At 45.6% G+C, this 13,726-nt stretch overlaps 2 protein-coding genes across 2 annotated transcripts in view; one reads left to right on the forward strand and one right to left on the reverse strand.

Annotated features, from left to right (window-relative positions):
* Positions 1 to 2,151, forward strand: part of SMYD4 (SET and MYND domain containing 4) — a gene marked incomplete at its 5' end in the record, with an annotated part of 5,520 nt that extends 3,369 nt beyond the window's left edge. Inside the window, 4 exon segments of the mRNA XM_008946798.1 lie at positions 8 to 140; positions 546 to 662; positions 1,024 to 1,147; positions 1,832 to 2,151. Coding sequence (XP_008945046.1) covers positions 8 to 140; positions 546 to 662; positions 1,024 to 1,147; positions 1,832 to 1,982 — 525 coding nt within the window.
* A 505-nt stretch (positions 2,152 to 2,656) lies between these two features.
* SERPINF1 (serpin peptidase inhibitor, clade F (alpha-2 antiplasmin, pigment epithelium derived factor), member 1) lies at positions 2,657 to 6,977 on the reverse strand. The gene is made up of 7 exons (XM_008946797.1): positions 6,895 to 6,977; positions 6,288 to 6,489; positions 6,053 to 6,208; positions 5,064 to 5,267; positions 4,166 to 4,308; positions 3,454 to 3,664; positions 2,657 to 3,063 (listed from the first exon to the last, which is right to left on the reverse strand). The coding sequence occupies exons 1-7, from the start codon at positions 6,970 to 6,972 to the stop codon at positions 2,804 to 2,806; spliced, it is 1,254 nt and encodes a 417-aa protein (XP_008945045.1). The 5' UTR covers positions 6,973 to 6,977; the 3' UTR covers positions 2,657 to 2,803.
* Between the last annotated feature and the right edge of the window lie 6,749 nt (positions 6,978 to 13,726).

A 13,726-nucleotide genomic window follows, 5' to 3' on the forward strand; every position in this document is an offset into this window, starting at 1 on the left:
TCCACAGGGCGAAGACATGCTCTGTTGTTCAAAGGAAGCTTGTGCAATCTCAGTCAGCAGAGAGAGCCTGTCAGGCCGTGTATGGGACCTTCAGCAACAAGTGAAGAAAGCATTGGAACTGCTGAGGGATGGGAAGGCTGGTAAGGCTGCTATGCCTCGGGAGCCGTGGTTCCAGCCATGAGATGGCACTGTTGCTTATGCAGTTGGGGGTCTTCTGGCACCCAGCCTGATGTCCCTGGGGACTTGAGCTTTAGGGGTTGTATACCCCCGATCTGGGTGTTCATATAAGTCACATATTGTTCCACAGTAACTAAAAGGACTTTGGGTGACATTAGAGTTGTGCATTCCCAGGGCTTGCTTTCCTGGAGTGAGCTGGGCCAGCACTACGTTAGAATGAGCAGAGCTGCAGATGCAGTCACAGGGTTGAATTCTAACCAACTCCAAATCTAGCTGTGTAAGATAAGATTAGACTGATTTTGTTTCGTGGATCATGGAAAGCTGGAAACTGTCCAGTAAGATGAATTTTGTACCTTGTTTTGTTATAGATCAGGCTATCAAAATGCTCCTGAAGTGTCAGATGGATGCTAGAAACTTCTTGTCTCCAGAGCATTTGTTGATGGGAGAGATGGAGGATCATCTGGCACAGATCTATGCTACTCTTGGTATGGCATTGTCTTCTCATTATCTTTAGTTTTCTGAACTTTAATTTAACATGACTAGCCTTTTCTCTGACTAGTCCTTTCAGTTTTCTTCTACTGCATCTCTCTAGTTTTGACAGCAGAGCTCTCAGGCAAACTACTTCAGCCAAAACTGCATTCTCAGCAGCCAGTGAACAATAATGTAATCTCATGTTCTTCTAGATTCCCTGTCTTGGTTATGAGGCCAGCAGCTTCTCAAGAATGCTGTGGACATAGTTCATCACATTTTGCATGATGCTGGCAGATTCTTCAGGTGGCACTAACTCTAGAAAGTATTAATTCAGTACTAATTTTTTGGTTTGGCTTGTTGTTTTTTTCCCATCAGGGAAGTGGCAGGAAGCAGCCAGACACCTGCAGAGGAGTATTGAGATTGTGGAAATGCATCATGGCCCATCAAGTATAGAAATAGGGCACGAACTTTTCAAACTGGCACAAATTCTCTTCAATGGGTAAGTTTGCTTTCATCCTCTGTCCCTGCACCACTCCTGGGTGTCTGACACAATGGCATGGCAGGTGGTCCTTGGCACCTTGCAGGGTGTCCTGTAGGACCTGGGCACTCTGGCATAGGTACAAAAGTTGACCATTACTCAAGTGTAAGTTCATTAACCCCTTTGGGCTTCACTTACACCTCATGACTCTTTGGACCCATTTCTCTGCTTTGTGCCTCTCTCTTCTTTTCCCTGGCTTCATTTATTCCCTCTCCTGTGGTTTTTGTCACCCTTGGGGTTTATACCTGAGTTGTGTAGTGTTGGTGATGTGTCCTCAAAGGAGGAAATAAAATCCTCATGCTCTATTTCAGGCCTCTTTTGGCAAGCAAAGCCCCTGACTGCTTCTGAACATCTTCTCACAACACCTCCCTTTAACTGAATGAATTTTAGCTGGAGCTGCAGTGTCAAAGTAGTGGGTACCTATACTCAAGGATAATATTTCAAGTTTTTGTCCATCTCCTTACCTTTTGCCCTCCTCCCTTTGCAGCTGAAGCACATCCTTGGTGCTTGCCTGGTGCTGAAAGGCAGCAGAGGGTAGGATCTGTACCCGTGGGCAGGCTGAGGTTTTTGCAGGGGCGAGGTTAAAGGTTAAAGTGAAGGAGCTGAACAAAGTATTTTGTATACTCTGTTCTTATTCTCTTTCAGATTTGCAGTTTCTGAAGCTCTGAGCACGATTGAAAGAGCAGAGGAGATTTTGTCAGTGCACTGTGGTCCTCAGAGTACTCAGATCCAGGAACTGCAAGAGATGAAGACCTGTTTGTTAGAGCTTCCCAGAAGCGTCCTTCAGAGGATTTAATTTCACTGTCAAAGGAAGCTGCAATGTGATCATTCATCAAAGCTAAGTTTCATGTGGTAAGGTATCCATGTAGTACAAGCTGGAAAATCACGTGTAACAACAACTTGAATGAAATCTGAAATGCTCTTTAGTGAGACTGTTGTAAATAAAATGACCAATTCTAACATGAGGGGTCTGTGTGTGGTGTGGTGGGAATAGATGCTGTTATAGAATATCTGCATGTGGGTTTGAAGCAAATGCTTGAGATCTTGTGTGTGCATGTGTTTCCAGAGATGTGACTCTCCCATGTGTGGCACCATGGTGGTTATGAACATGCAGTCATCCAGACCATGCTGCCTTTTATTTGTGATGCTATGAAGCACTTTTTTTCTTGCCAGTGTGAAACAAATGGTTGGAAGGGATGAGACAGCAGGCTGGAAAGTGCAAACTTACAAGCTCTAAGAGAGGGCACTGCAGAACTTGGAGGGCTACCAGCACAGACCCATCAGTGGTGAGGGATCCAGTATAAACAACTGATGTCAGGTTGGAAGACAAAGGGGAAAATGCAGTACACACCAGGTGATGCCTGCATATGGGACACAGAACTGCACTGTGGCTCATCTGGGGAAAATGGGAGTGTGAAGGCATGTGACACAGGCAGACAATCTTTCAAGGGAGAATACTGAGTCTTACTCAGATTAATAGCAAAAGCTCTTTTATTGCAGCATGAAGGCATAAGATTGGCAAGTTGTGTCTCTGTGCAGCAGAGCAGGGAGCCAGTAACCCTCCCGATACCACCCCTTCCATTCAGGCCCTACCATTGCAGGTTATTGTGAAGGGATCTAAACACCCCTGGGATCCAGGATTTTGCCAATGAAGAGGAGGGTTCCAGTGGTATCATCTCGGAGTACAAGGAGGAAAGGTCTGTCCACATGATACTCTATGGGGAAGGTCAGACGAGCAGCATTCACCCCAGGATCTGGTGTGGATCTTTCCCCATCTTCACTAAGCTCCAGAATTGCCTTGTGTTGCACATGAGATAGCTTGATAGGTTTGGCAGAAATTTTGGTAAAATCAGGTGATGTGAAAAGTGATTGGAGCCCTAGAGGAAAGAAAGAAAGAAAATTCCATTAGCTGTAAGCAGAGATTGCAGATGGTGGAACAGCACTGCTAATGCTGTGGTCCAGGGGGGCGTGTAGCTGCTCTGGTAGAGTTTAAAGCTGCTCTGGGGGTAACAGGGAGAAAAAGTTCACAATTGTTTGTACTGAACTTCTCCCTCTCAATCTCAGAAGCGTTGTGTGAGCTTGGTGGAAAGATGTGATAAAAAATTGAGGAGTCTTGGACTGAAGTGATTTATTTGCTGGGGAAATCTACGGACTGATAGCAGGACCTAACTAATAACCCACCAGCTTCATATTCTTCTGAGGGCAGGAAGCAACTTGCTCACTTCTCTTAACCCTGTCAGTCTGCGGAGGGTGTGTGATGTACATACTTGTCTCCTTTAGTGTGCTGCCAAGTGCCTCTTCATAGTTCAGCTTTAGTTTGGGCAAGCTTAGCACAGCGTGGACTGTCTTCAGCTCCTTGTCTACATCATGGACAAACTCGGACGTAAGGCTTTCCTCAATCAGAGTCATATTTTGGGTCACCTTCGTAGGCAGGAAGAACATGGCACTGATTCCCTCTGTCAAGGGCAGCTGGGCAATCTGGAAGGCCAGTTATGAATAAGAAAAGGTCACATCAATAATAAAAAGTTTTATGCATCCCATACAAGGCACAGGGCTGAATCTGAACTGCCTGGTCAGCCTTTCCAGTTAACATTTGATCTTCTTCCCTGTTTGTAATGATCTGCAGAATTGCTGTGGGGGAGTCTCTGCTGGAACACCTCTGAGCTCATGCTACAGTGAAAGATTTGTTGAAAGAGGTAGAGATGGAAAAGTTGAGATGTGTGCCCTGCCCTTCTTGCCCAACTAGGTCATGCAGCACAGGCTAGTGGGACCTGTGCATTATTTAAATTCTGCTTGTCACATAGCCAGTGTAGAAGTAGGATATTCTAAGAATCAACACACTGCCTTTCAAAATAGGGATTGCAAAACTAGCCTTCTGGGAGGAGCAGGGCTGTCTTCTGGAACAGTTTAACAGGTAAGTGTAGCTGAGCCTGTTCCTCAGTAGGTTTAGGAGATCCTGTGCAATATTTGCTCTCTGACCTTGCAGTTGAGTTCTGAGTCAAAGCCGTATCGCAGTATGGCTTTGGGGTCTGACATCATGGACACCTTCACAGCTCTGTCCTCATCCAGGTGGAAGTCCTTCAGGGCAGTCTTCTTGGCATCAAACTTGGTTTTCCATGTCCCTGTTTTTTTAAAGATAAAATGAAGGATTTTCTGGAATAACAGCATATGAAATCATGCTTGTGTCGGTGGCTGAGTAATCTTGTGCTTTTATATATTACAGTATTTGTGCTTTAAGAGTTGAGGCATAACTGAATGATGATAGAGGTGGAAACAGACTGATTGGAGCTACTGACTTACTGCCACGCTTTGGCCCCTCCTTTTCATCTGAGAATTGGCTAAATGGGAAATAAAAAATCAAGCCAGTAGATGGGTGGAGTAGCAGGAAGTTGATGGCTACTTATGTAATTACAAAACTATTTTAAAGGGTAACAATTGTGTCAATGCATATAAAGTGCTTCTCTCCCCACCCTTTATTTTGCTCTATGTCTCTAAGCAGTAATTCTCCAGGACACTGGCTTACAGCATGTTCTGGAACAGCTCTCCAGTATCTCCCTCCATTCCCTCTACAGTGGTTAAAAGGCTCAGCACACTCTTTAAGCTGTGCCCTACCTAAATTGTAATATTTGCTGTGGAGTTTTGTGAGCTCAAACTTTCTTGTCTGATCTCTTATTGCAAACAGGTCAAGATTCAGCTTCCCAAGAGTAATAATTCCTCCCTCGAGGACTATTTCTGTTCAGGTAGCATTTTCTTCTTTACTGAAGGTTCTCAAACCCTTTCTTCTTACACTGTCTCTATGGCAGTGAGAGTGCTCCCTCACATCTCTTCTAACACATGCTTAATAGACCTTCTCTGTAACCCAGTACACAGTTCTTACCCTTGAAGTAAGCAGCCCCAGCAAGGAGAATGCTGACATCTGTGGGCATGTCCTTCATAAACCGCATAATCCTCCCCTTCGTCTGCTGCCGTACCCAGGTGTTGATCTCCTGGAGGTCTAACTGGCTGTTACCACTTAGTGCCCTCAGACGCATCTTGTAGGACTTCTCTAGTTGGCTGAGGAAACCAGGCTTCACCCTCAGTCCTGGGGAACAAAAACATGGATGTTGCAGCTAGCTCCCTTATCAAAACAACCTCAAGGCAGCAGATTGCAATCCCAAGCCCAGCAGCAGTTCTCTGGTGAAACATCTGTGGCTGTGTGTATACAGAAACCTGCTTTGAAGGAGAATGACTGAAGGCACATGGAGGAAACTGATCCAAGTCCTACAGCCACCCATGCTGGAGTATGGGATAACTCTCTTCTGAAAAGTAAAGAAAGGAGATGAGAGCAGAAGGCTTGGACACAGCTATTCCAACATCAGTCTTTCTTTTTTCTGCAGCTTGCTCTGTGTGTATGGCTTACTCAACCTATTGGATTCTTGGAACTAGCTAAGAGCTCTTAGCTTTCTCAACAGACATTTGTTGCATGCCAAAAGCAGACATGTCAAATAGTTCTGCAAGGAATTAAACAAAGGAATATGGCTGAATGCTATCACAGATAGAAAATGTGATCTGTGCTTCCTAGAAGTTAGCGACACCTGCCAGAAAATGTTAGAGTGAAGGTGAAATTCTCAGCAAGTTTCTTCTAGGTCTTTGGTGTGTGAGCTGCTCTGTCACCGGTGTCTTTGTGTGCATGAGTCTGGTCTTTTATTTATGTGCACATAACCTTTCAGGCTTTTTCTGGAGCAGCAACAGCCTGCACAGCAACTGTCTGCCTCCTGGCTTAACAGTCTATCAGAGCCAAAGCTGTTAGTGCAGTGTTATTCCGTGTGTTCTACCTGCTGCTAGTCATTCAGGTAAAATTTGACAGAGGGGAAGAAGGACTTTTACTTTTCTCCAAGATGATACGGGAGGCACTTTTCATGCTCTTCTCTGGTCCAGTCATGCTAGCCAGTAGGTCCTTGTAAGTGTTGTGGACCTCAGCTTTGTTAAGTAGATCATAGAAGAGAGCACGAGAAATCACGTCTTCTGTTCGTTCTCCAGCCCCTGCCAACAACAAGGACAACAGTATGAGGGAAGGCCTGTCAAGCCAGACAGCACACGAGGAGAAGGGGCAAGAACTCACCAAGTGAGAGACCAGAGAGTGCAGTAGCCAGGCTGAATGGTGACAGCAGCACGTTCGCAGTGGCTGTCCGGCTGGACTGCTGCCGGTACAGGTCGTAGCCAAAGTTGGAGACTGCTGCTGCCAGCTTGTTTACAGGGCTCTTGTAGAATGGATCCTCCTCTTCGACCTCACCAGCGTTGGCTCCATCAGCAGTGGCAGAGTTCTAGCAGGTACAGGGAATGCTTTGGTTAGACTGGGAGTTTTTAAGGGCAGGTCCAACTGTGATAAACGTTTTAGAGCTAAGCAGTCTACAGATACTCTCCTATGAGCTACAGAGATACTGGCTCAATCTTACTGGTACAGAGTGGAGGAAAAGTTACTTTACTTTAAGGTGTCCCAGTGAAGCCAAAGGCAGCGTTCAGATTGGAATCCACTATTTCTGCCTCACAGTCATCCCCTGATGTAACCAGTGTGGTTTTATCTAGGTAAAGCAGGAGTTAGTCTCATTATGTTGCTAAATAAAATCCTAGCAACTTAGGAAGGTAGTTCTTAATCCTTCCATAAGAGTCTCTAAATTACCTGCTCCAAGTAGCTCTCCCTCACTCTCTGCATGTTGTCTCCCACTCACCTGCTCAGTAGCTGAGTTCTGGGATCTGCCTGGCACAGTTAAGAGACCCAGGAAAAGGAGAACCACTGGAATCTGCATTCCTGAACCTACAGGGGAAGAACATGACAGAGGTAGTTTGAGCAACTAAGTAAATAGATCCCTACAGCTTCTATTTGCTATGCCTGGCTGTGTCAGGAACTGTAATAACACATGATTGTCTGACCCAGCTGTGAAGCACACACATCTTTAGCTGAGTTTTCTTCTTCTCTAGTTGGAAGTATCCAACCAGCTTGACCCCAGTGACTTTAAAACTGGGCAAGGACACATGCCTGGGTGTGCCTTGAACACAAGAGCAAATGTGTGTGGCCCAAACCACACTGATGCTGGCAGTTACTGAGTGTCAAGGTCCAAAAAAGCACTAAATCACAGCTTCTGAGTTTTAGAATTGAAAATATTCAATACTTCATTTATAAAAGGTAACAAATCCCTATTGCTGAGTGGGTTAGGAGACTATATTGGTTGTTGCCCTGCTATACAAGTCACCTGCCTCAGGCAGTATTTTGTCCTGTTTCTTGCATCTGCGTGTATCTGGAAGGCTGTACATCCTTTGCTTCTTGCCTGCAATTTGATAGAGTAAAAGTAGAAGAGCTTTCTTAAAAGACAGTAAGGAAAGGGGCTGGGAGTTTTACTAATTCCCAGATTTAGAGAAGTGAAAGATAGGGATTGGCTTAGTCAACATTTTTAGTGCAGATGGGAGAGAAGTACCAAACTCTCCAAAGCTGTTCCTTCCATGGAACCCAGTTTTAAACACTCCAGTACTGGCATCTGTGGCCTTTCTAGGCAGCTCTGTCTGGCCCAAAGGGCAGCAAGCAACCCAGAGTTTCACTGTGGATAAACCAGAGCTACTGCAGAAGTGTCATGCCCCTGAGAACAGACGCCACTGAGGCTGGTCTGAAGTAGTGTTTATATAGATTCCCAGAAATTAAAGGAAGAGAGTTGTATTTAACTAACCCCTGTGTTCCAGGCATCCAGTGAAGTAGGAGAAAACATGTGTTTCAGATTAACTTCAGCTCTAAAGAAAACATGCCCATTGGTAGAAATACAACTTAAAGCCACGTGGCTACAACAGCCCCAGTTCAGGACCCAGTCCCTTCAGGGAGAGGTTTCACTTCAGTGAAAGGCAGTTCCCTGTTTCCCTTTCCTGCCAAAACCCTTTTCTTCTCGAGGTGGTTCTGCCTTGGACAAAAAGGCATCACAGTGGATGGAGGTTTTAAGTTCTCATCTATGTTTAGACAGTAGTGGTCCCCTCTTTTTCCCTGTGTACTTGCATCCTGTGACCTGCTGTTATCCTGGCTGCCATGGCAATGAGGTGTTCTGGGGCAGAAGATGTGTCTCAAGAGGATTTACTACACTGGAACAAACCAGTGTGTTTGGTGGTGCGATAGTGGACATGAGGTTGGGATTGCTCATATCATTGCAGAGTTTTACAGTGAATAGGCACCAAGCTGAAAGAGAGGTGACAGGAGCCCTGCATGAGTGGAGGTTAAAGAGTTAGTGAAGGCTTTGTGAGGATGCTTGCACCACGCAGTACTCTTGCAAGCAGAGTGGAAGAGGTTTGGCCCACTCTAGTTTGGAGATGAAGGTTTTCCATGGGGTATAACCTTTTCCCTGAAAAAAAGAAAAAAATCTCAAGACAAGCTCTGCTTCCAACTACACTGAGCTCCTGGGAGCATGAGAATGAAGATTGGTTTTGCAGATCTGTATTGTTTTTGCCAGTACTGTCACCAGCTTCATATTTCTCAAACTTTGCCAAAAAGCAATTTCCATTTTAGAAAGACAAAGCCTTTTGTGTTTGAATTGGCCTGAACATCTGGATTCTATTTGCATGTCACTTAGCACGCAGCCAAAAATGCAGAGAAAAGAATTTGGTTGGAGCAGAGGTGGGATGGTTGCAGGCATGGTATTGAAATCTGTGGCTTCCTTTAAAGAGAAGAGAAGGAGCAGCAGCATGCAGCATGGGGTGTGACAGTCAGGAAGGTACAGGGAGAAAACTTTGACAAGTGAGCTGAGAAGGAACTTGAGAGTCTCTGGGAGCTGTCTATTTGTGAAGGCCAGCAGGTGCAAAGGGAAATACTTTGCTTTCCATCTATAGTAGTACAAGTCTCACATGGTTTATAAGCACTTCTGATTTTAGGGGTTCTAGGAAACATCACCCGGGAGTTCAGACTGTTCACTGCCATCGCTCCACCCCACAGCACTCACTCCTGAAGCACCTTGCAACCTCTAGCTCTAAAGGATTTGGCTATCACCAAGATTGTTACCATTGCAAAGAAAAAGCGTGTTCCCAGCTGCAACACAGATGCTAGAAGTGCCAAAAACCACCCGAGTTCCCAAGCATTGTTCAGCCCCGGAGGCAAGGACGTGCCCTGGGATGCTGGTGGCTCCCAGCCCTTGGTGAGATCTCGTGTTTGGTGGGAATCCCACCCTTTAACACCTGCAGAAGAACTGTTCTTCCCGTTTCCCGGGTCCTCTGGGAGCTCCCCAGCCTCAGCCCCTGCCCTCTGCTGCCCTCACCACTGGCACTGAGGGAGGGGGAGCTGCCCCTTACCTCGGGCTCCTCTCGATGCCGTCGAAGGCTCCCAGCGGGTGCTCGTCGGGGACAGTGCGGGTTTGGTGCAGCCACATCTGCTTTTTGCTGCTTCCCCCGGCCCAGCCTTCGGCAGGCTTCAGATTACAGCTTCCCAGGACTCTCTTAAAGTGCTCTGCTCCCATTTTCTGCAGGAGCTTTTTAACCCTGCCTTCCAGAACAGATGTGCTCCCTGAGAGAAGGGCAGTCGAGCGGGTGAGGCACAGTTCGGCGAGGCAAATGCTCCCTGGCCTGTTAGAGCAAGTCCTTTATCCCCACAGTTTTGCCATGTGTCACATGAGGGAGTTTCTTCTGTCTCAGAGGTATAGTTAATGCAGCAGTGTTTCATGGATTTATGGAGTTATGTCCAAGATTTATCAGAGAGACCTGTAAGGTGATAGCAGGATTCTGTTGCTGTTTGAAGCAGTGAGGGGGAAGATGTTGAGGAGTGGTTCTACCCAGTGATAGTTACTAGTTAACAAGAAGTTATTAATGTAACTGGCTTAAAATTTTTGGCCAAAAAGGAGACTAAAGAGCCAAGGACTTTTGTTAAAAAAAAGATGAATTAACAGAATGCTGTAGTTGTTTATAGAACAGTAAGTGATCTGGAGAAGGGAAAGGGGCAGAGGGTTCATTGGGTTTTGTAGTAGAGGGCTCTAGGGAGGACCCATCAGTGCACATTTAAATCAAGAGAATGTCTTTTTTGTAAGTATTGAATTTGAAACTCACAGTAACTAGATATTGCATCAGGTGAAAGAGAAATAGATTTGGGGGGAATAAAACCAACCCAAACCAGATTAGTGGAAGACAGGCCTGTGGAAGGCTGACAATGGTCAGATGTAATGTCAGACTCTGCAGCTGGGCAACACAACCAGAGAACTGTTGTTTTTCCTTGCCCCTAGTCATTCTTGGCTTTTTGTTCCCCAGTCATTTGTTATTGGTGACTGGGAGAGCCAGGATACTGGGCTAACTGGGCACATGGCTGGCTTGATCCAGGGCAGCTGTCTACTGGGAAATGCTGAAAGTAAGTTGTAACCAGTAATGTCACTGCCCCCAGTCTAGGCTTGCACTGGGACATCTTTTTGGGCTGCCAGCCTCACCACTAACAGGTAATGAGGAGTTACTGAGCTCCCACAGGTCCTCGGTGAAGAGGAAGAGATGGGTTTAGAGGAGCATTAGCTGCTGTTTTTGCAAGCTGGAAAAGCAAATCGAGTGGTCTGCCCTGTGATTAGTCAGTGCTTCAAAGGTGACCCTTTCTAACAAGAGGAACAGCTCTGCTTTCAACTGCTTCTCAGCTTGCTCGGTGAGAAACCGTCTGCAGAGAGATGTTTGTACTTGTTAGTCTTCCATCGTCAGCCTAAAAATGAGGGTGTTGGCTGTGGAGATATCTTCTGGTGGTTTTCATCTCTTTTTGATACCGTCCTTGTGGTATTAAAATGCCCTTTATGGAAGGACCACTAGAGAGGTTTTTACATCTCCTCTGTATCTTCAAATGAATGCCCATCTGTTTATATAAGAGTTTGGTTTGAAACCAAATCAGAGTAGCAGTTGTGTGGAATGTTAGTATAGTCCAAAGAAAGCTTTATTCCTCTAGGAGAAGAGCATCCCTGAAGTAGTGCATTATACTCATCTAACTAGATGCAAGGGCTGAAATAATTTTTGTTAAATCAATACAAACATTTTCCTGTTGTTCCAGTTTGGATTCAAGGTAGTAGATGATAGGCTGTCTGAACAGTGTTCACCTCTGCTGTGGAAGTACTGACCACGTTCATAGGAATTTGCTCTAGTAAGGAAAAAATACACCTAATATTAAAGATACTGAGACTTATTTGATATTCTCAGCCAGTGGTGCAGATGAGCTGTAGAGCAGACACCCTGTGCTACTAGTCATGGCTTTTCAGAACAGAGCTCAGTCAAACCGAAAGCTTAGCAATGCAAAGTGGAAATTCCTGAGCAGAGACATTAATATTACTTTGCATTTTACAAACTGCTTTGTCTAGAGAGTCGGTGGAGTGAAAAAATGTCTTAAGGTTGGTGTTACTGATAATTTGTTGAGCAAAGCACAGCCACGGAGGGCTGCTGTGCTGTCAAACAAGATGAAATTAATAGTTTGACAGGAATAGCTTGGAGGAGGAGGGATGGTAGAAAGATGGAAAATGGGAAATAAGAACCAAGCTGTTCAGGAAACTGAGAATGAGGGGGAAAAACTTTATTATACAGAAGGGAGCTGGAGGGCAGAGGCATGAGAAGGACTCACACGTTGAATTCTGCACGGGTTGCAGTGCAACAGGATGGGATTCAAGGTGGTTAGCACTGAGATTGCAGTAGCCAAAGTAAGACTTACCTAAGGCAAGGGATGGTATTTCTGAATGTTAGGAATGAATCTGTATAAATAAATAAGCTAAAGTGTTCCCTGTGGGCTAGAGCTGTGCCCTCATAGTAGGGCTGAATTTTTGCGGGTTTACTTGTTAAAATTACACGGCCTGGTAATTACACCCTCTTTTTGAAGGTTATGTGTCATTGCATTGGTTAGAGGGATAGACATTATCTTTAGCCATTCTTCCCCTTTTAGACTGCAAGAAACATGTAATTGCAGGTTTGAGCCAGGACTTTCTATTCCCCAAAGTCTCTTGCATCCCCAAAATTCATGGTTAGTGAGTCAGTCCTTCTCTTATTCCAGCAGATGGTGCAGACTATTCAGGGACAGAGGCTCCCAGAAGCATTCTGCTCCTTCCTTTGAGGGAAGGCAGACTTCCCGAGCGAGGAAAACACTGCCAGAAGGATGGCCCTTGTGCTATTTTGCAAAAACAGAGCACCATCCTTTTTACCCAGCAGCTGAAGGAGTCCGGAAGCAGAATCTACTATGGACAGCAGTTGTTTTGTACAGAAATAGCTGCAGCATGGCAGGCTATGGTGAGTTAGACTAATATTTTTAAGTAGTAGGGTGGTGTGGTTGGGTGAGAGGGTTCCCAAGAGTCTTTCACAGTAGCTTATTTCAGACGTGCGCTGCTACTTCAGAACAAGGACCCAGGGAGCTGTGCCCATCTCAGATGAAAGTGAAGCTGTGACATGGCAGTGGCTTTTGCCAAAACAGAGCAAAAGCAGTGACATTCAGCTACAGGCATCAAAATCCACCCTTCCTTCCCCTGGAAGCTGTCCCAGCCCTCCATAGCATTGTGCTGTGCAGCCAGGAGTATCCCAGCAGAACAAATTGCAGATAGCAGATGCCAGATTAGTGCTTTTGAACCTCCTAGTAGAAACCAGCAATGGTCAGGTTTTGCCCAAGAGAAAGGGTAGGGACTGTCACATCCCTGCATGGCTGTTCACAGGCAGCAATCCCCCCCGTCCCTGTGCCACTGAGCTCGTGCCCTAATTCAGGGAGTTCTGCTATTTCACAAAGCCAGCTCTGGCTAGTGAGTGTTCCCTGCACACTCTGCAGGTGAGATGCCCAAAGCCTATTGGATTCTGTCCTTGGACAGTCTTTACAGATTAGCCATTTCACCTCACAGCCCCTGTTGTCCTCTGTGATGAGGTGCAGCAAAAAGCTTTGCAAGAGCCCCTTCTATCTTTCCACCTGTCCCGTCCAGACTTCTTCTGCTTCCCAATCTTCAAGTTGTGTGCCTTTTTCCTTTTGCTGTTGGGTCTTTCAGTGCAACAATTTAAGCAAATATATTCTGCTTTACTCTTTATTATTCTGCCAACATAAAACTTACTAAAAAACACTTTATAAAATATGTCTTGAAAAAACCTGTTATTACCCAGGAATGTAGAGTTTCCCCAGAAAAGTGCTGGAGATGAGGATCCAAAGGGGTTTCCCATTGCAGACCCTCCCACATTGGATCCCAAGAGCCAACAAGTGGGAAAAGGGAATCTTTGAAAAGAGCCTGTGCCTGGAAATAGCTGTGACTCATCCTAGAGAAGACAACTGGTTACTAGTCCAGTTGAGCTACAGGTTGTTTTCTAGGTGGGTACAGATGGTTTTCAGAGGAACACTTTGAGAGAGACATGTTCACAGGAACTGCGGAAGGAAGAGCCATATTAATATCTCTGGCTGTTGTCCAAGCTGCCAGATGCTAATGATGATTCCAGGCTATGGGGAACACTAATCAGAGCTTAATAAAGACTCTTATTAGAGTCCGGGGACAAGGAAGTCTCCCTTCCAGGACCGAGAGCCCTGGAAGAGAAATCCAGGCAGAGCAAGATTTTTGGGTTCAGCCGGGGGGAACA

The sequence above is a fragment of the Merops nubicus genome, unplaced genomic scaffold (genome assembly GCF_000691845.1).
Source record: "Merops nubicus isolate BGI_N331 unplaced genomic scaffold, ASM69184v1 scaffold5589, whole genome shotgun sequence".
In the NCBI taxonomy this organism is placed as follows: Eukaryota; Metazoa; Chordata; class Aves; order Coraciiformes; family Meropidae; genus Merops; species Merops nubicus.